The 21,742-nt window shown below is 44.9% G+C and overlaps 1 protein-coding gene across 1 annotated transcript in view; it reads left to right on the top strand.

Moving 5' to 3' along the window:
• Positions 1 to 2,645: 2,645 nt before the first annotated feature.
• Positions 2,646 to 21,742, top strand: part of myo15b (myosin XVB) — a gene marked incomplete at its 3' end in the record, with an annotated part of 38,745 nt that continues 19,648 nt past the window's right edge. The window contains exons 1-25 of the mRNA XM_079372342.1: positions 2,646 to 2,786; positions 3,324 to 5,694; positions 7,041 to 7,217; positions 9,058 to 9,122; positions 9,200 to 9,263; positions 10,259 to 10,368; positions 10,461 to 10,535; positions 10,653 to 10,746; positions 10,833 to 10,936; positions 11,118 to 11,181; positions 11,787 to 11,900; positions 11,994 to 12,155; positions 12,248 to 12,361; positions 12,461 to 12,519; positions 12,870 to 12,993; positions 13,067 to 13,162; positions 13,376 to 13,507; positions 14,097 to 14,222; positions 14,303 to 14,380; positions 14,972 to 15,120; positions 15,773 to 15,818; positions 15,917 to 16,041; positions 16,358 to 16,472; positions 16,687 to 16,862; positions 18,527 to 18,620. Coding sequence (XP_079228468.1) covers positions 3,352 to 5,694; positions 7,041 to 7,217; positions 9,058 to 9,122; positions 9,200 to 9,263; positions 10,259 to 10,368; positions 10,461 to 10,535; positions 10,653 to 10,746; positions 10,833 to 10,936; positions 11,118 to 11,181; positions 11,787 to 11,900; positions 11,994 to 12,155; positions 12,248 to 12,361; positions 12,461 to 12,519; positions 12,870 to 12,993; positions 13,067 to 13,162; positions 13,376 to 13,507; positions 14,097 to 14,222; positions 14,303 to 14,380; positions 14,972 to 15,120; positions 15,773 to 15,818; positions 15,917 to 16,041; positions 16,358 to 16,472; positions 16,687 to 16,862; positions 18,527 to 18,620 — 4,806 coding nt within the window. The 5' untranslated portion in view covers positions 2,646 to 2,786; positions 3,324 to 3,351. The remainder of the gene's footprint in view (positions 2,787 to 3,323; positions 5,695 to 7,040; positions 7,218 to 9,057; positions 9,123 to 9,199; positions 9,264 to 10,258; positions 10,369 to 10,460; positions 10,536 to 10,652; positions 10,747 to 10,832; positions 10,937 to 11,117; positions 11,182 to 11,786; positions 11,901 to 11,993; positions 12,156 to 12,247; positions 12,362 to 12,460; positions 12,520 to 12,869; positions 12,994 to 13,066; positions 13,163 to 13,375; positions 13,508 to 14,096; positions 14,223 to 14,302; positions 14,381 to 14,971; positions 15,121 to 15,772; positions 15,819 to 15,916; positions 16,042 to 16,357; positions 16,473 to 16,686; positions 16,863 to 18,526; positions 18,621 to 21,742) is intronic.

The raw sequence follows: 21,742 nt of genomic DNA, 5'->3' as shown, positions 1-21,742 counted from the left end.
CGGGGTTTTGGTTTTTAATTTTTTTTTAATGTAAAACATTTTTTTTTTATTCCAACAATGAATAATGTAATTTAGGAATGTAATTGTAAGCTACTTTTAGTGAAATCTGTTTAATATATACAGTATGTATGTGACTCAGTCTGTACCTGTGGGCCGGATGTTACGGGGTTGGCTGCTACGTAGATCATATTTTGGTACTGTGTCTCAGAATGCTGGGTATTTTAGCATCAACCTAGAATATATTTTTGTAGTGAACTGATTCAGAACCCTAATTTTTTTTAATTTGTAACCTCACACTACAGTCTTTTTGTGGATAATTATTACATGTTTTTTTCTGCAGAACCAAATGTGTGTGTTTGGATTTATTCTGACGTCTGAGGTTAAAAAAACAAAACAACTATCGAGCTATAAATCGACTTTAGAGAAAGAAATGTTCGACGTTCTGATCCGGTAGATGTCGTCCTTGAGCAGCAGCAGGAAACCAAAACAAACTGCTGTTAGGCCACGCCTCCTTCACACTGAAGCCTGCGCTCTCCTCCAGAGACACGCCTCCAACCCTCCACCAATCACATTCAACCTTACAAGCCACGGACTAAATTGCCTGGATTGTTGTTAGCATGCTAATGTTAGCACATTAGTTAGCTCCTAGCGTCACGTTACGTTTAAACCGAATGATCTTAAAACTCTTACATGACATCCCAATAATCGACTCTGATGGACTTCTGAATTATTTTAACGAATAGTCAGACGCACGTCTGAACGGTTTATGGAAGGATTTCAACTCAGATTCAATAGAGGTGGATTCTCCTCAGACTTAAACACCCCCCCCCCCAAAAAAAAAAAACAACAAACAAACAAAAGAACTTCCTGTTGGTGTCGGGAAGGGTTTTCTGTTGATCAAAATGTAGACCTGGTTCTAAATTTATTTTGAAGCTCCTTCACACATATTTCAGAAGCCTCCTCACTGCCAACAACACTTCATGTAAACTATCTGTGGATGACAAAATATTTCCTGACATTTTGTTTGAAGCTTGAATAAGATAAGATGTGAAATATAATCGGACTTTCTGGCCCCGACCTCTTCAAGACTAAACTTCCTGTCTGAAGGGCCTCTACCAAGATCGCCCTCCAGTCCTGGTCGGAGGGAGACTTTAAGTTAGTCTGTGATTCTGAATGAACTCAGGTTGTCGGACCAAACAAAGACTCTTCTAACCCGTCACACTGACCCGTCTGCTTATATTTCCTAACTTGATTTCTCAGTTCCTGTATTGTTCGGGGAGTGGAGAGGATCTTGGTCTTTGGGAGCCTCCTCTGGTGAAGTGGATAAAAGAGGGATCGGTTGTCATACAAGCACAGCCAAGAGTTTTGATCATCTATAATAGAGCGAGGCGCTTTGTCCACTAATTGCCTCGAGCTGCGGAGGCTTTTCTGCAACCTGAGCTCTCTGAGGACCTCTGGGTCTGAGACCGGGCCAGCTCGCAGCAGCGACGCTGCTAGAGGATGACCCTGCAAGATGAGTCCCTCATTTGCAACCTGATGGCGTTTAATGAGCTAGAAAATTGTAGCGGGACACCCGGAGCTTTTGTAGAGCGTTGACAACTCAAGTCTGAAAATTGTTTTCTTTTGCTTAATGGCAAAAGCAGCCTGAACGTTCCAGCCGCAGTGCAGTTTGATTTAGAGAATCACTGAGCGAGTAGTAAAGAGTCCAGGTTATAACCAGTGGTGTCTGAATGAGCTGATAGGCAGCTGAGGCTCAGTTAGTAGAGTCCTCTTCTCTCCTGCAAACATATGTCTGCTGTGTCCTTGGGCAAGGCACTTAACCTCAAGATGCTCACGCTGTTTTTTTCAGCAGCGCTTGAACGTGTATGATTGGGATTAGTTACTTCTGATGATCACTTTACACAGCAGCTTCTACCATCAGGGTGTGAATGTGTAGGAGTCAGAGAACGAGAAATAAAATAAACAAGATTAAGTCCATTTACCGTTTCAGTCCACGTCATTCCCTCTCTCTCTCTCTCTCTCTCTCCTATTCAGTGTTGTTTCAAAATAAAAGTGTAAAAGCTCCCAAATAAATCTTTAACAATAAATCTTAAATTTTTGCTCTTTTGGGTCCTAAAGAGAAAAATTCAGTCTCATCAGCAGCTTCAAACTCTCAAAAGGAAACTTGAAATGAATAACTACCGACACATTACTTTGAGTTGTTTCTAAATCTTCCACATGGTAGGAAACTGTACAGATCAGACTGCTTCTGTTGAAGAATATAAAAGACGTTTGTGTGGATGTCTGAGCACATCTGGACAGATTAACCATGAAAATGTGAGCTTTCAAAATTCCAGCACACACTGACGGATTGTTTCTGTCAAGTTATGAACTCTCTCTCTCTCTCTCTCTCTCTCTCTCTCTCTCCTCCATCAGCACCTATTGTTGATCGCTCCCAGCAGCACCTCTCACCTTTCATCTCGACCATTCACCAGCTGGCCACGTTAACAGCAGCAGATCTGCATGACCTGCCAGGCTGAGCTGTATTATTCAGAAGGCACTTTGTGTTTGTGTCGGTGCACGCCAGCTCACCTTTTTGAAGGGGGGGGGGGGGGGGGGGGGGGTGTATTGTGTGTAGGCATGAAGCACACATGGCTGCATGCCATATAATGTTAGTGGGTGGGATATTTGGTTTGACTCCTCCTGAACATGGGTGCATGTTTGTATTTGTGACATCAGCTCCTGAGGACAAGCTGGAGCACTCTGCAGCCCCCCCAGCCATGTCGGGGTTTCACCTGAGACGCCTGGTAAGCTATATCTCACTGCTCGTCCCCCCGGGGGTGTGCAGGCTATACAACGACATTTAGGCGGATCTGAAGATAGCCTTTCACTGCAGGTTAGATCTGACCTGCAGATACGAGCTGCCGTTTGCCTTTCAGAAAGAGAGTCACGTCATCCTGCATGGAAAAGATCCTTCACCACTTTGCATTAGGTTTCCTTTTGTTTGTGATTTCTCTCTTTCAATACATTTTGATTTTTTTGTTGAAGCTCAAAGTTAGCCGAGCAGTCAAAGAGAGAAAACAGTTCAGTTGAGTATAAACTAGGTCTGACCTGGGTGTGTTTAGTCTCAGTGCAAGGATCAGGGACTCGGTGTGAAACCTGGTCCACATGCTGATGGATCGACCCGAGGACCGGGTTTCAAAGACTGTGACTGACGTGGCACTCGACTTACAGTCCTAAATCCTATTTAAAATGCTAATCGATGTCTCACTGTTCAATATCAGTTTAAATCTTTCTTTTCCCCTGTCGATATCTCGTAATAAAGATTTTCGCATGTTTTCTAGGTAATTTAACTGTGAAGAATTGAATGCCATGTCACCAGTCAAGTCCCATGGTAGAACAAATGCCACAAAGAGGAAGGCAGAGGTAGACAAAAAAGGAAATCCACAGAAGGATGGAGGACTAAAGGGGTCTCAGGCGTCTTCTAAAGTTGCTAATGGAAAAAGAAAAAGTGGAGCGGCTGCACCAGCTGCGGAGGATGAAAACGAAACGAAGAGTCGAAGAAGTAATAAAACCGATCAAAGTAAAAAGAAGGAGTCAGATCAGAGGTGTTTGCAGAGACAAACGGGGGGCAAATCAGGGAACAGAACACCTGCTGATGGTAGATCATCCAAACACGAGACAGATAGTCAACTCACAAGAGGCACGAACAAGACTCACAATCTCAAACCTCAACCAAAAACATCTCAAACAACACAAGGAAGGAGAGGCAAAAGCAAGCCTGACATAAAGAAGAGCGACAGAGTGACAGGCAGCGAGGAGGAATCAGAGAGTGACGCAGGAAGCTCAGAGGAGGTGACGGAAGACGACACTTGTAATGATGAGAAGGAGGATGAGCCGGGTGGTAACAAAGGGCCAGCAGAGACGCAGGGGAGCGAGGAGAGCGACGAGGAAGAAGCCGAGGCGTCGGACACCCAAAGAGATACAGAGCGAACCGCCGACGAGGACTCCGACAGACGAGAGCTTTCTGAGGACGCCAAATCTGGAAACGACTCGGAGGTTGAGTCAGTTGGATCCAGTGAAGAAGAGGAAAACAATAAGAAGGTTCAGGAGACGGAGGCAGTGAGTAGTGATGGGAGTGAAGATGAGGAGATAACCCGGGAGGTTACATCTGGAAGGCGTACCAGCCGCCAAGTTAGTCGGAGTCAACGTCGCGCGAAACCCGTGCGAGAGTCGAAGAGCAAGATGTTCAAAAAAAGCAAAGCAGACAAGCAGGCGGAGAAGGCGGAGAAGCAGAGGGCTAAAGCGGAGAAGCAGAGGCTCGAGAAGGAAGCCAAACAGAAAGCCAAGGAAGACAAAAAGAAGCAGAAGAAGCAGAAGAAGGAGGCGATACCGAGTTCTGCAGCAGAGGAAGTTCAACCACAACAAGGGCCCAACACAGCAGACGAAGAGACTCAGCCAGCTCCTGAAGAAGCTGATCAAGGTGAGGAAGAGGACGAGGAGGAGGAGGCTCAACCAACTCTGACCAAAGCACTCAAAGGCCAAAAAAAAATCATGCTTCTCAAAAACAAAGGGAAGGATCTGAAAGCGTTTGTGGAGCCGGAGGAGCTGCAGAGCTCCGGCAGCGCCGTCAAAGGACTGTTGGAGAAGGTGAAGAAGATGCCTCCCCAAGACAAAGCAAACAACACGCCGGGCGAGGAAACATCAGAGGGTGAGGGGATTGAAGGCGAGTCGATCAAAATCAAGGAACGCCTGATAGCTCAAAGAAAAGGCTTGAGCACGATGAACAGGATGTCCGGCTGGCTTCATAAGAACATGCCGCGGGGGTTGAACCTGAGGAAGAAGCTCTCCGCTTGGACTCGAGCCATCGGCGTCTCACGTTGGCTGTCGCTCCGTCGGATAAATCAGAAACAAGGTCCCAGAAAGTCAAAGGGCAGCATCCTCAAACACAGGGTGGCGATGAGAGTCGCCAGTAAAACCAGTCTTGCCGGCAAGAAAAATAGGGGCAAAGACGGGGATGGAGGAAAAGAAGCGCACCAAGCTGGGGAGAAGGAAGTAGAGGCCAAATATGCCGTGGTTCTGCCCAGGATGAACAAACTGGACAAGGCGGAGACAGCCGAGGTCTCCGAGACAGCTTCTACACAATCGAATACCACCGGAGAACAAGGTACGTCACAGCCCAGACCGCCCAAACCAGGCGCCAAGCTGGTGCTCCCCGTCAAACCGGATCTCAGCCTTTTGAAGTCGATTAAGAAGCCGCTACCTGGAGGTTTGATCACAGGTGGAGAAGCAGCAGGGAGGAGCCCAGGAGGCAGCACCGCCCTGGAAGAAACCTCGAACACTGAGGGCAGAAACACGCAACCTGTCCTCGGAAATCAAGATGGAGTCAGTGTCCTGCAAGCCGCCAGAATGAAACTGGACCCCTCCCAGATCAACCTGTCCAAGATGTCCTTATCGGGAGGGACGTTAGGGGGAGAACGGACTCGAGAGAAGAGACAAGAACCAGTGAGAGAGGCTGCACCGGGGATACCCACGTCCACCACTCAGCCCTTTTTAAATGGGGGTGCAGGACCAGGGGTGGCAGGCGCCCGGTCCTTGTATGAAGAAGAGGCAGACAGGGAAGTGGCCCAGCTCATGGGTGACGGGGGTACATATGCTGTCAGCCAATCAGAGGTGCACTGGGCTGGAAACCCACGGATGAGTGGCGACCCTCAGGTTTGTGTGACATTTTCAAAGGCTTTACTTCGACATGTGTGAGAGGAAGACCAATAGGCTATAATCACACAGCGGCCATTTTCCTGTGACATCATACACGTGTTTTATGTCTAAATACGAGGGATGCTTCAACGCTTCATAAATTCAAGAATGGGATTGCATTCAACGCTCACATGAAACTGTATTAAACTGTCATCAAACTAAAATCAGAAAATCCTTTCCTGAAAACAAAGAAAAAAAAATCTGATTTGTTGTCTCATAAAATAAGAAAAAAAAGTGCTTTTCATTTTTTTATTTAACCCTCATTTTACAGTTTTAGAAGGTGCACCAGTGTTTTTTAACGGGGTGTACTCACTATTTATTCCACGATGTAAAACATGAAAACATCTAGAATCTGACAAGTTGTTTTATTTTACAGTTTCTCAAACGTTAGACAATGATCATGGGGGGCAGAGCTGGACACGTGTTGAGTAAAAAAAAAAACGTAATTAAGAACCGCCAGAGCAGCGCTAACGTTAGCATGAGTTTAAAGCTGTTAGCGGACGAGCATCCATACAAAATAATTTTTTTCCTGATAATTAGAATAAGAGAATAAGATATCTTTACAGTCATTGTGCAAGTACAATGAAATGCTGTTAGAGCATCCAGTGCAACAGATAATATACAAATAAATGTACAAATATAAAAACACTATAATAATTAGACGTCTCAGTTGTTTTCTCATTATCTCCACTTATTTATCTCATCACTTTAGAAAGACATAGTTGGCTTAATCATGATTATTAGATTTCTGGATATCTCGAGAAAATGGCTGAAATAATTGATTGAATTGATGAACGGGCTTCCATAGATGTTTTGTATTTATTCTGGATATCCAAAGCTCGTCTTGGACACATTTATATAAGCCGAATAAAATGTTTACAGGAAGGATTTAAGCTTTCTTCCAGCTCCAGGACAATTCAGGAATTAAGGGGGAAAAAAATCCCTTTCAATACTTTAACAAGCAAATTTATTATTTAATATTTTCCTGCAATCACCGACTCCAAGACACAAGGAGTGACTGTGCTGTGCATGGGGCATCCATGTATGACCATAATATTAGTTAGCTATTACATTGATCTTTCTGTTCACTTTTATAATAGATTCTGACCTTAAACATCGTAGATATAATCATGCTAGTTTTTACCAACCCTTCCTTTAATCCTTTTTCACACAGACCTCACTGGTCAATGCTTTGTAAGCGTTCAGACGCAGGTTTGATCAGCACGGTGTGAATATGTTCATAGAGTGACAGACTCGTGTTGGATCTATACGTTCAGTTATTGATCTTTTCTCCGTTGCTTCAGGACTGGCTGCGTGCTGAGAACTTGCTGCCCCACCAGACGGTGGAGAAGCTAACCAAGTGGACGGTCTATGATGACGAGGGCCAGGCCAGGACTGTTCCTGCAGACAATGGCAGGGGCCCCTGGGAATCAGAGGACCCCACCCAGGAGATGCTGGAGAGCCGACTCAACAGCACACAGGTACACTGACGGGTCCAAGGCCAGTTAGCTACCCTGAAATACAACACTAGTCTTTGAAGACAACAATAATAAATGGAAGTCATTAATCACAAATCTCAGGTGAACATATGTTTACCTCAGCGTGAACTTCCAATTATCTCCTTCACTCACATTTCCATGCAACCTACCTGTGCAACAGAACCAAAAACCAATTAGATCAGGGGTGTCCAAAGTGCGGCCCGGGGGCCATTTGTGGCCCTTGAGTGGATTTTTTGTGGCCCTTGACTTCAAATCAAAGAATCAGAAGATTTTGGCCCCAGGCCTCATCAGATGGCATATTTCGTTCTTTTTTTTTTCTTTTTCACGTTAGCGAGGGAGACCTATAAAAGCCTGACTGTTCTTTCCAAAAAATTATATATATGTTATTGAATCATTTTGAAGAGGTCAAAATACAAAAAGTTCCTTCCAATATTAAATAACAAACAAAGAAAAAAAAATCCTGTGGCCCGTGAGCGATTCTAACGCGACAATTTTGGCCCGCAAGAAAAAAAGTTTGGACACCACTGAATTAGATCATTAGTTGCTATGTAAACTGAATATTGGAAGTAACTAATCCATTGATTAGTTACTGAAACATTAACCTGAAACAGCAGGGGGAACAATTCGGATTTAAATGTCTTGCCCAAGGACACGTCAGACATGTTGCTCACATGGGGAACCCTCAACCCTTCGGTCTGGAGTCCGGAGTCTGGAGCGCTCTGAAGATGAACTGAAATGTTCTGAAGGTGCTTTTTAGTCCAGAACACAAAAAGGTAGAAAAGACCACGAAAAAAAATAAATAAAAAGTTTTTGTTAAATTGTCTTTTTCATCATTGAAATGTGAAAAACTTTAATAGAAAAGCTGCGTGATTTACCCTCGTGTAGCAGCGTAAAGAGTCGTCTTCAGGGGGTCCGACTGTCTGAAAGATGTTCAGGAATATTTCCACATGAGGTACAAAAGTGTGTCCTCATGAAGTATTAAAACACGATTGGACAGGATCGATGTCAGTCAACGTTCTGGCTCCTTAATTCACAGCAACAAGGTTTCTGGTTCAAATCCGCCCTCTGTGTAGAGTTTGCATGTTCTGGCGGTTCTGCACGGTGGAGTTCTCTCTGGCTTTCTTTTTAAAATGTGTGGATGTGAGAATGTAAGTTTCTGACCAGTCCAGGGTGTACCCCGCCTCTCGCCCAGTGACAACATGGATGCCGCCACACCGCGACCCCAGATGGGACTAGACGTTTAGAGAACAGATGCATGGATAGTTCTCTAGACCCTTATTTAGTCGTGAAGTAAACAAACCAATAGCAATAAATAAAGAAAGGGGAAGGAGCCCGTCTTTATCAGGTTGCATTTTCCATGAACCGCGCCAACGCCAAAGGGAAGAACCTTCCCTGAAGTTCAACAGAAACAGCGTCGGTGTAAAGGCTCAGAGTGTCACTTATTGCCTCTGTGCACACTCGACAAAGGGACATAAAAGACTCGCTGCTGGTTTATTTATTTCCTCGTCTGTACTGATAATAGAGCGTACAACACAGCACGGCGCGCTGGTATGAGATTGCAGTATGCTGTATCAGCTATCACGCAGCTCCACGGCTGCAACTGGATTGGTTACTTGCTGTGAAAAGGTTTTTGGGTGGAGGGGAGCATCAGCAGCCGGTAGGTGTAGAAACAAAACCTAAACCATGAAGGGCCCTCGAGGAGACTCATAGAATCACCGACTGGTCAAACCAGAAGAATGTTTATAGAGAAGGTAAGGGTGAAGTTGATGGCGTCGGGATGACGGGCCTCATGTTTGACTCTCGTTCCTCTCGTGTTTTTTAGGTGGTGATTTCTGGGGGTCAGAGGGCGGTGGAGGTGGACGAAGTGGAGGATCTGTCTCAGCTGGAGTGAGTCCTCACACAGACACTCAGGGCAGCGAGAATATCTTCTTCTTCTTCTTCAACCTGTTGTCTTCCTTTTTCAGGGAAGTGTGTGAGAGCTCTGTGCTTCTGAATCTGAGGAAGAGGTTCCAGCGGGACTGTATTTACGTGAGTTTCATCACTGCACACTTTTAATCTAAAGAATTTAATCCTTCTGTTATCGGGGTGAAATTATTTCATCTGGCATTTTTATCTCCAGAAACAAGATGCATGCATCAAACACAGTCCATGTTTTTTTAATTGATCATTTGCAAACTGCTTGCACATTGAAAATAAAAGCCTGTTTTATACACTGCATGATGATACAGTAATGTAACAGTGGAGCTTGAAAGTAGATTTGAACAGCTAACTTTACATAAGTTTAGTTACGTAAGTGTTGAGTGCTCAAATAAATTAATATCCAGTTCCTGTTGTGTCTGTGAGTCTCAGATGTTAACTAGGAAGTGGCTGAATGCTAACATTAGCGCTAGCTAACAGATCATTATTCACTTGTAATTTGGCCTGTTATGCTCAGACAGTTTACATTGTCTGTCTACTTTCTCATTAATCCAAAGAGCTGCACAGATTTCAAGGGTCGATATAACTCACACCCAGGGGCCGTTCTAGGTTCTGTTGAGTCCATGGGCCAAAATAAATTGGGGGCCCTTCCAACCAATGTGCGTTATTATTTTCCTTTCTTTTTGGTTTTTTTCAGCCCCAGATGGAAAATTCATCTTAAAGTTCCTTCATCGACTAATTTTGGTTTTAACAGCAATACTGCATTAGCAGAGCACGGAGAGTGAGTGCTGTCAGATGGGGCCCCATTAGGGAGGTTTCCTACTGTCATTGCAAAGTTTGCACATTTTGAGGCAATGCTGTGGTTTAAAGTTTGTCAGCTGTCGGGGGCCCCTTAGTGGCCTGGGGGCCCCAAGCATGTTGCCTCCTGTTGCCTGTTGACAAGCAGCTCCTCTGCTTCCACCTGGAACCTGAGCGTGACGTCATGGCTGCCATGAGAATAAGAAAAATATGAAGACAGATTAGTTTAAGTGCATCATCATTGACTACAAACCTGTTTCCTGCGCTAATAAAAATCACCTTTTATGGTTCGTTGTTTTGTTTTTCAGACTTACATTGGAAACATGTTGCTGTCCATTAACCCCTTCAAGCCGCTCAACATCTACACAGAGGAGCTGAGAGTGAAATATCAGGGCATGGAGCCGCAGAGAAACCCCCCGTGAGAAAACAGACTCAGGACTGCCGTGCAACTTTTTTCACAATCCAAGGTTTCACTCTCTCTCCTGATATGTTGTTGTGTTCTGTCTTCAGGCACGTGTACGCCATCGCTGACGTCGCTTTCTGTCAGTCTCAAACATCAACTGAGGAGCAATGCATTATCATCAGGTAATCAAATAAGACCACTTTCCCTCAGTATGTAAATTAGTATATTATCTGACTTTTAAAGTCCACAGACAAAAACGTTTTGCCTTCTGAAGGTATTTTTTATGACTTCCTGTTTAGCGGTCAGAGTGGTTCAGGGAAAACTGAAGCTACCAAACTGATTGTCCACTATCTAAGCTCCATGTATCAGGGAATAAATGACGACCTGAGACAGGTAAACAAACAACGTTCCTTCATGTTGTTGAAGGTCCGATCACTTATCTGGTGTGATAGTGTGACAGACATGTGATTCACTTCCAGCCGATGGAGGCCTTTCCAATCCTGGAGAGTTTCGGGAACGCCAAGACCATCCTCAACAACAACTCCAGCCGCTTTGGCAAGTACCTCCATGTCCACATTCTCCAGTGAGTCCACCACGTGTTCCTGATTTCCACAAAATGTTGTCTTGTGATCAATTTTTTTATTTAGAAATGCACAAAGAACAAACTGTCCCCTCCACATTTTGTTGCTCTGTCTTGATGCTCCCTCTGAAGGTGACAGCTGGTTTATGTGTTGACTCTCTCTCTCTCTCCTCCTGGCTGACAGTGGGGTTGTTGTTGGGACGTCTTTGTCGAAGTACCTCCTGGAGAAGTCCAGGGTCGTCTTTCAGGTGAGATCACAGAGTGAGGTGTGTTGTGTCCACACGTCGTGTAAATAAATCTAATCGATTACCTGACTGAATGGCAATGATCGGAGAAAAATGTTTTAAGTTCCTTTCCTGGTTTCGTGGTTTGGCCAGGTTTAATAAAAATGTCTTTTTCTTTGGTTTACAGTGTGAAACATCAGACTTTAAAAGAGCTCGCTCAAAGTTCTTGTTTACTTAGTTTAAAAACTGTTGCATGCTCAAAGTAGCCAACATTGATTTAAAAATTGAGCCCCCCCAAAAAAACAAATTCACGCTCTTGTATTTGTTTTTTCAGACATCACAAGTTCCCCAACACTCGTTTCAAATCATTGCAAACATGATTGATATTCTGACTTTTATTCAGACCTGCTCAGCTCACTGTGAGTAAATATGTGACATTTTCTTCTTGAGCTCTTTCACTTACAGCACTGCAGTAACGGTAGCGTCTGAATTGCACCAGACTAGACTTAGGCTGGATGCACACTGGACAACTTTAGCCCAGGTTTTTGTGCCCCACATGTCCTAGTCACCCCAGGTTCAGAGCTCAGTTGACGTCATGGTCTGGTTTCCCTGCTAATGTTTCCTCTCAGGCCAATGAAGAGAGAAACTACCATGTGTTTTATGAGCTGCTGGCGGGGCTGAACGACTACGACAAACAGGAGCTCTACCTGCAAGGAGCCGAGACCTATTACTACCTGAACCAAGTACAGCATGCGTTCATGAACACAGGAATATTCTGAATAGATATATATTTTTGTTTGTTTGTCAAACTGAATCTGTTCTCTTTCCTTTTCCAGGGCGGAGCTTGTGAGCTGAAGGGGAAGCAGGACAAGCAGGACTTCCAGCTTTTGGTTCAGTGCTTTGAGACCATCGGTCTGCACGCCGACCAGATCTCTACGGTCTGGGCCATCCTCTCGTCTATCCTGCAGCTCGGCAACATGTGCTTCAGCTCCTATGAGGTGTGTGTGTGTGTGTGTGTGTGTTTGTACAGCCGTGGTGAGAATCCAATCTGACCTTGATATCAAACCTTTGTTGTTGTTTGTTGCATCAGAGCGAGTCGTTCGAGGTGGCTCGTATCTTCAGCGAGGCCGAGGCGAGGAGGGTTGGCTCCTTGTTGCAGATTTCCTCAGAGGCCCTGCAGACTGTCATCACGCACAGAGTCACAGTACGTGGCCTGTAATGCACCTCTCATGCCTCTTAGTGACTATTACACTGAATCCCTTCAGGTGTGCAAATGCATTCACCTTTTTTTTTTTGTCAACAGGAGACGACTTATGACCGGATCTACTGCCCTCTGTCTGTGGAAAGTGCCATAGAATCTAGGTAGGACTATTTCCTCTTGTGCAGGCACAAACTACAGACAAATCTCTCGAACCAAAATTTGAATTTTTGCGCATGATTGTTGTTCCGAGGACCCGGGGTTAGGTCAGTGCAGGCACCTCTTGAACAGAGACAATTGTCCTTTTCATATTGGTCGTCGTAGCAGCACCCAGTCCTGACACTGTTTGGTCACATGGTCCCCGACTCTTTCTCATATTACTTCCTGTCTCTTTTACTCTATCCTGTAAATCAAAAGGCCCAGAATAAACTCTTAAATTTGACCATCCATCGCTCAACTCCTTTTCCTGCCAATTATCATCGGTCCCTTATGTTTTCTTATATTTTGTTTGCAGAGATGCTATTGCCAAAGCCTTGTATTCGGTGCTGTTTGATTGGTTGCTCGAGCAGATCAATGACTGGCTGAGTCCCGCAGAGATGGACAGCACCGTGGGGATCGTCGACATCTACGGGTTTGAGGTTGGTATTCGTTCCGCCTGAAGACGGGAGGCTTCTTGGATGCACTTTCCAACCATCCTTGTCTTTTTTTAAGGATCTTGCAGTGAACAGTTTTGAGCAGCTGTGCATCAACTTTGCCAACGAGCAGCTGCAGCACTTTGTCAACAAAGCGGTGATCTCACAGGAGCAGGTCAGTGGTCATGAACTCGATATAAGAATGTCAGATAAGAGCTCAACGGTGAGCGTTTCCTCTGGTTCCCTCAGAACATTTTTAGGATTTTTACTCCTGAAACCAAACTGTTGAACTCTCTAGCACCTGTAAGATATCCCTTTGTGCTGTAATGTTTTTTTCACGTGTGTGTGTGTGTGTGTGTGTGTGTGTGTGTGTGTGTGTGTGTGTTAGGAGGATTACAGTGCAGAGCAGATCCAGTGGTACCCGATGCAACTCAAAAACTTCCACTCCTGCCTGGACCTGATCTCCTCCAGACCACACGGCATCCTACGAATACTGGACGACCAGACTTGCCTCCCCCAGGTACATGCTAACACATGCTAACACATGCTAACACACGCTAACACACACACAGTACTATATGTAACCATCAGTGGACAAGCAGGGACTCACTAGTGGGCTGTAGTATTTCTTTAAAGGCAGCTGGGAGGGGATGTACCCAAGTCTAACTCTGACCCTCAGGTCCCCCCCCCCCCCCCCCCCCCTCTCTCGCTGCCTCGTTTCCTGCTCTGTCTCAGCTAAAGGCGTCAATCAATCAAGTCCCCGTCCCTGCCTCTAGGGGGCAGTATTGAGTATAACACGTCACACATCTGCTGCTCTCCGCTTGATTTAAGATTAGAATTAAAGGTGGCTTTACGGACATACCATCAGGATGATTTAACAACAGGGAAAAAGTTTTCCTTCATCGGCATATAGATGATAGATTGGTTTGTAAGTGCAACACACACACACACACACACACACACACACACGGCCAGTAGCAAGAAAAAAGATCAACCAGCGTTTAAACATTTATGCTGAGAAGTTTGAACACAGTGTGGAGGAGTGTTAAATATTCAACATTTAACGTGATTGTGTTTTCTGTACTGTCTCTGTGTTTTTATTTCTTCAGGCCACAGACCACACTTTCCTCCAGAAGTGCCACTATCACCATGGAAACAGCCCCTTCTATGCCAAGCCCAAGAACCCACTGCCAGTCTTCACTATCTATCACTACGCTGGAGCTGTCACTTATCAGGTATCAAGCAGAGCACGCTGTTTATAAAGCAGAGTCGTCACAGCAGCAACATTTATCTGTGTGACAAATCTGTCTTTTAGGTCCATAATTTCCTGAATAAGAACCACGACCAGTTCAGGACAGAAGTGCTGGAGCTTTTCGCCAGGAGTCGGTTAAAGGTGAACCAGCTGGTGTACGATCCACATCAGGCTGCAGCTGATTTAAACTGTTATGATGCTAAACAAAATGTCCAACACAGCCGCTGTTAAAAAGAAAAAAAAAAGTTGGGACAGAGGAGTTGTGAAATGTGAGAGTGATAAACTGGCCTGCCTGCATTCCCAATTAGGCCACCAAAATATTGTGAAACATGACAAAAGACATAAAGAGCAACTGAAATCTAACATTTCACTTTCAAAATTACAAAAATATATCTTCTCAGTTACCAAAATGCTTCCATACCTTGTTTTAAAGACAGTTTGATCTCATAACTGGTGGATTCTGTTTGCTCCAGAATCCACCAGTTGCTCTAAACTGGGTTCATAGTGGTTTTTGTGCAGAATGAACGGACCAAACTCAGCACTGTGCCTAGAGGCCGTCATCATCATCATCATCATCATCATCATTCATCATCATCATCATCATCATCATCGTCCTTGAATTGCCCCCCGGGGACAAATAAAGTTTTTTGAATTGAATGGAATCATTTCCTGGATCGATGACAAAGCTCCTGAGGTCTTTAGTTGGGTCGTTTTATTTTCCGTGTCTCTCAGATGGTGTCGGAGCTGTTCACGAAGGTTCAGGACGGTTACATTCAGCAGAGGGAGCTCGGCTGGAGAGGGAAAGGCCTCCGACAGCAGCCGTCTACAGCAGCCTCACACTTCCTCCAGTCCCTGACTGAACTCACCACCCGCCTGGAGAGGTACCAACACACAAACCCAGACCGACTGTAACCGAAGCTGCGAATCAGCGTGGAAGCCAACATGAGGAAAAGCGTTTCACTGAACACACTGAAAATCTCGGCGGCGTGATGTGTTTGTGGAGAATACGGTTTCAGTAAATGTCGCGGAACCAAATATGCCATCTGTCAAAGTTGTTCAGGATTCTTTCCATAAAGCATCAGTGAGGGAATAGTCAAGATGAGGCCCATTTTTTACATGTTGTATTTATGTTATTCCTTTTTAAACATTTTTAGAATTCCCCTGGAGGAAAGTTTGTCCATCATGGCTGCAACATAATCCTTTGAGGCAAACGTACCCGGTCAAAGTGCGTCCACAGAGACTGTTATTTACCCCTCTTCAGGCTCAGATTGTTATTTCTGACCAAATCATTCCTAAAAAGATCCCAACAGGGATAAATCTTTCTGTTAGGAATAACTTTTTTTCAACCAGGAAGTGTTTTTTTATTACTGTATTGACAAAAACTTCAGGTTTATCTCACAGAAACACAAGCGTTACTTTTCCACCTGTCTTTAGATATTTTATTTCAGCTCTCGGATGCTTTTTTCCATCTGAAGTTAATCATGTTTCTCGATCAATAACGTGTGCTGATATATTTTTGCTTTAACCCCTCAGATGCAAAACCACTTTTATTCGTTGTCTGAAGCCAAACTACGTCAAGGTAACAGCAGATAAAGAGTGAGCACTGACGACAGTCTGTCTCCTTACATCAGATCACAATGTTTAACCACGCTCTGCATCTGTCGCGTCCTCTTCCAGCTCCCCGGGCTCTTCGACGTCGACTACATGTCGGCCCAGCTGAGGCATGCTGGGATGCTAGAGACCATCCACATCAGGAAGGAGGGATTCCCCACCCGCATACAGTACTCCTACTTTGTTGAGAGGTGCTGAAACACGTCGAGCTTACACTTTAACTCCCTTCAGCATGTTGTCGGCGTCTGCACGGTCGGTGAGAGGAATCTCTGTGATTGGCTGTTCACAGGTTTCATTTCTCTCCATGTTCAGGAAAGCCCCTTGAGCGTGGCGCTGTCGTCTCCATTCTTTCACCCATTTAGTGCGGGTTCTCCTGATTTGTCACCTCCGCCTCTTCTTTTCTTTTTCCACTTTGAGATGTGTTTGTGGCCAAGACAAAGGCGTTGTGAGGCGACGTTACGTTCGGCCTTTGTTTGAGTAGCTGGAAAATGATGTTTGTGTTCACAGATATGGCGTTCTGCTGCCACAGCGGGTCGATGAAGCATCAGACAGAGAGCAGACGGTCGCTCTGCTGGACACGGTTGGTGCAGAGGACGGACAGTACCAGCTGGGACTCACGAAGGTTTCACACTTTTCACATATCTGACTGTTTTGAGGGCTTTTTGTACAGTAAATATCAACATGTGTGTGTGTGTGTGTGTGTGTGTGTGTGTGTGTGTGTGTGTGTGTGTGTGTGTGTGTGTGTGTGTGTGTGTGTGTGTGTGTGTGTGTGTGTGTGTGTGTGTGTGTGTGTGTGTGTGTGTGTGTGTGTGTGTGTGTGTGTGTGTGTGTGTCAGGTGTTCCTCAAGGAGATTCTGTTCCAGAAGCTGGAGGAGAAGTGGAGCAGCACGCAGACCTGGGCCGCCATCACCATCCAGAGGAACATCAGAGGCTTCATCTGCAGGAGGAACTTCAAGTTCTTCAAACAGAAAGCCATCGTCATACAGAGCCACATCCGAGGACATCAGGCCAGGTACAGAGAGGAACATCAGGCCAGGTACAGAGAGGAACATCAGGCCAGGTACAGAGAGGAACATCAGGCCAGGTACAGAGAGGAACATCAGGCCGGGTACAGAGAGGAACATCAGGCCAGGTACAGAGAGGAACATCAGGCCAGGTACAGAGAGGAACATCAGGTCGGGTACAGAGAGGAACATCAGGCTGAGTACAGAGAGGAACATCAGGCCAGGTACAGAGAGGAACATCAGGCCAGGTACAGAGAGGAACATCAGGCCGGGTACAGAGAGGAACATCAGGCCAGGTACAGAGAGGAACATCAGGCCGGGTACAGACAGGAACATCAGGCCAGGTACAGAGAGGAACATCAGGCTGAGTACAGAGAGGAACATCAGGCCGGGTACAGAGAGGAACATCAGGCCGGGTACAGAGAGGAACATCAGGTCGGGTACAGAGAGGAACATCAGGCTGAGTACAGAGAGGAACATCAGGCCGGGTACAGAGAGGAACATCAGGCCAGGTACAGAGAGGAACATCAGGTCGGGTACAGAGAGGAACATCAGGCTGAGTACAGAGAGGAACATCAGGTCGGGTACAGAGAGGAACATCAGGCTGAGTACAGAGAGGAACATCAGGCCGGGTACAGAGAGGAACATCAGGCCAGGTACAGAGAGGAACATCAGGTCGGGTACAGAGAGGAACATCAGGCTGAGTACAGAGAGGAACATCAGGTCGGGTACAGAGAGGAACATCAGGCTGAGTACAGAGAGGAACATCAGGTCGGGTACAGAGAGGAACATCAGGCTGAGTACAGAGAGGAACATCAGGCCAAGTACAGAGAGGAACATCAGGCTGAGTACAGAGAGGAACATCAGGCTGAGTACAGAGAGGAACATCAGGTCGGGTACAGAGAGGAACATCAGGTCGGGTACAGAGAGGAACATCAGGCCAAGTACAGAGAGGAACATCAGGCCGGGTACAGAGAGGAACATCAGGCTGAGTACAGAGAGGAACATCAGGTCGGGTACAGAGAGGAACATCAGGCCAAGTACAGAGAGGAACATCAGGCCGGGTACAGAGAGGAACATCAGGCCAGGTACAGAGAGGAACATCAGGCCGGGTACAGAGAGGAACATCAGGCTGAGTACAGAGAGGAACATCAGGCCAGGTACAGAGAGGAACATCAGGCCGGGTACAGAGAGGAACATCAGGCCGGGTACAGAGAGGAACATCAGGCCGGGTACAGAGAGGAACATCAGGCCAGGTACAGAGAGGAACATCAGGCCGGGTACAGAGTCATTACAGGCGGGTTTTAAGCTACAGGGAATTCTAAACTTTATGTTTTTGTTTTTACAATGTCAGAACTTTAAACTCGTGAATAAAAAACAAAATAACCTCTAACTTTTTTTATGAAAGCAGTGAGATATAGCAGTGGAGGTGTGTGTGTGTGTGTGTGTGTGTGTGTGTGTGTGTGTGTGTGTGTGTGTGTGTGTGTGTGTGTGTGTGTGTGTGTGTGTGTGTGTGTGTGTGTGTGTGTGTGTGTGTGTGTGTGTGTGTGTGTGTGTGTGTGTGTGTGTGTGTGTGTGTGTGTGTGTGTGTGTGTGTGTGTACTAAAGGGGTTGATGAAAGAAAAGCTGAGTAATCTGTGTTTGTGTGTTGCTGCCCCCTGTTGTCTTTCAGGAAGTACTACAAGCGTCTGAAGCTGTCCTTCACTCAGTTCTGGGCGGTGATGATGATAACCAGGGACACTATCAAGAGACGCCATTGGAGGAAGGTAAAGATAAATGAGTCCAGTCAGTGGTGCCCAAATGTTCGCTGATTTTATTGAGCTATAAATCTGAATGTTGCACGACAACATATGAGAGATAACAGACACAGTATGGGCAGGTCCTGTCAGTGATAAACACTGATCCTTTATGGTCAGAAACTTCCTTTTGTTATACAAACTCTGAAGAAGCAGAGTCTGGTTTTATCAGACTGACGCCTTTAAATAAAGTTATAAAGTTAATCTTCATACTGACTGTGTTGTTGGAGCTTTTTGACCTCCTCATGATACAAACTCCGAAGGTGCTGGCGAGCCGAGTTTCGCCCCGTGAACAGCGTTTGTGGGTTTGAATTCAGCTCTTACATGCCATCAGTTAGTCAACAAAATCCTTTCACACAATGTTTTCTCAGCAGCGTATTTTCTTCTTTATTTTCATACAAGGAAAATTCGTCCTTTAATTTCCCTCGGGATTTACCCTCAGGATCAATAAAGTATCTATCTATCTACAAAGAATTATAAAGCATGTAGAGGGTTAATCAATAACTGATAAATAAACAGCTCCTTTAAGATCCACTGGGTGTGTTATTTCTCGTCCATATTTCAGCATTCTCAACCACAGCCTGCTCATAAAATCACATCCCTTCCCTTTAACTGCCTTTCTTATCTTGTAATCATGTCACTTGGGCACGCACGCGCACACACACACACACACACACACACACACACACACACACACACACACACACACACACACACACACACACACACACACACACACACACACACACACACACACACACACACACACACACACACACACACGCATCCTGCCGAGTCCCCAGTTTTGGACTTCAACCTCTCTGAGTGAAATTTGAAGCAGCGCTGCATCTCTTCTTCTTCTTCCGCCTCCTGAAAGCTGCCCGTCTCAGACTCTCAGCTCGGCTGCTCTCACAGGTACGCTGCTCCTCTTTCTTTTCACCTTATTCATCAGATCTGCTTCAAACATGTCTCCACACTTCTTCTTTTTTTAAATGTATACTCAGTAAAATATAGCGGGAGACAGCAGTGAGTGTGAAAGTCTGTATAAGGTTTCAACACAGTGTAAACAGACTCCTCTCAGCTGCTGTCTGAGCTCTTCTTTCTTTTCTTGCTACCTGAAAACACGACTGATGGGTTTGTTATTTTCTGTTATTTTCTGTTGATCCTTCAGCTGCAGTTTTTCCACTGTCCAAGTATTTGGTGTTATTGTTTTATGAGGTTGGACTATGACCAGTGGAGCTGCTCATACAGTATGCAGCCTGTGTCAGCTATTACAGCCTCATCGTGAAGCTCACAGTATGAAATGAAACAAGATGTAGCAGAAAATAAAACCAAGTTAGAAGATCTGGACTGAGAGATACATTCATGACCAAAACTGAAATCAGTAGCACAGCCTCTTCTACCAACATTTAACTCATATTTAACCTCAAATATGTATTTATTATGGATAAATCACTGTTTGTCTGAAATAACAAATAATTGAATTCCCGTCAAATGAAAGTAAACTAGGACGATGAAACCTCACATCGATTCAAAAGAGGACAAGTTTCATCAATTTGACCAAAAAACACACCCTGCAGTTCTCTCTTTTGACCAGCAGAGGGCGTTATCTTAGGTTTTGTTTTAAAATCCTTTTTATAAGATATTATATAAGTACCTTTTTTTTTTTACTGTATGTAACTTTGGCAGCAGGCTGTCGTTCTCGGCTTTATGCACAAGTCTTCTCTGTATCTAATTTAATTCCGTTAAAAACAAAACCCTTATTTGCCCCTGGAGGGAAATTCAAAAGATAGATAGATAGATAGATGATAGATAGATACTTTATTTAAAACAATGAAGCTAAGAGGAGAAACAGTGAAAGAGTTCATGTGAGGCTGTGTTGTTATCGGTGTCATCGTTGTCTCGTGTTTGGCAGCTTGACCGGCTGCAGAAAGTCGTCTAACCAGAGTTCGATAAACGTCACGGTATCTGTTGATTGCACAAACACATTTTCCACAATGCTAACACTTTGTGAACATCGGGATAAAGACGCTAGCAGAATCAGATCTGCGTTAAATGAGGTGATAATACTGAAACTCATCAGTCGACATGATTTTTAACTTTTGCGTCTTTGCTGACTTCTCCACCCTCTGCTCGTAAACAAACGCTGTCTAAGACGGGATGCGTCACAGCGCTCTGTCGTACAACAGCGCAATTGTCGTTGGAGACCTTTAGGGGGCGCCAAAGTGCACAAATTCCCACACATGGTTGCTTTAAATACCTTGGTGATCAGTTAATGCACAATGTCTCTGTATTAAACAAACACAGTTTACATTGAAAGAGTTATTACAGCACAATATTTACTTTAGATTCAAATTGTTGTTGTTGTTTTTTTTAACGCCATGTTGTTGACAGTTGTGAAACATCCCAGTGGCGTCGTGGTGATGTCATCACAGTTATCTCAGCTTCAGTTCGGAAAGTTTTATCAGTCATCCTGGATCGTAATCTGTGCAGGTGGAGTTTAAAGGTGTTGTCATTAAGCTTGCAGTCTGAGATAAGAGATCGAGCTTCATTATGGGAAATGTAGTCCACAGTTTACAGAGAAAAGACTGAACATGTGGATGTGTGATTCTCGATGGACTCCAGATTTTAAATCAGGACCGGTTAAGACCACAAAAGAAAATAACAAATAACTTCAATTCAAAGCGAGAGAGTCTGAGGGGCCGCCCTGGTTCATGAACTATAAGAGGGTCTGAGTCCTGGTTCATGAACTATAAGAGGGTCTGAGTCCTGGTTTATGAACTTAAAGAGGGTCTGAGTCCTGGTTCATGAACTTAAAGAGGGTCTGAGTCCTGGTTCATGAACTATAAGAGGGTCTGAGTCCTGGTTCATGAAGTAAAAGAGGGTCTAAGTCCTGGTTCATGAACTATAAGAGGGTCTGAGTCCTGGTTCATGAACTATAAGAGGGTCTGAGTCCTGGTTCATGAACTTAAAGAGGGTCTGAGTCCTGGTTCATGAACTATAAGAGGGTCTGAGTCCTGGTTCATGAACTAAAAGAGGGTCTGAGTCCTGGTTCATGAAGTAAAAGAGGGTCTGAGTCCTGGTTCATGAAG

Source organism: Symphodus melops, assembly GCF_947650265.1.
Source record: "Symphodus melops genome assembly, chromosome: 21".
Lineage (NCBI taxonomy): Eukaryota > Metazoa > Chordata > Actinopteri > Labriformes > Labridae > Symphodus > Symphodus melops.
Note: the sequence above shows the minus strand (reverse complement) of the source record. Positions and strands in the feature narration are given on the sequence as shown.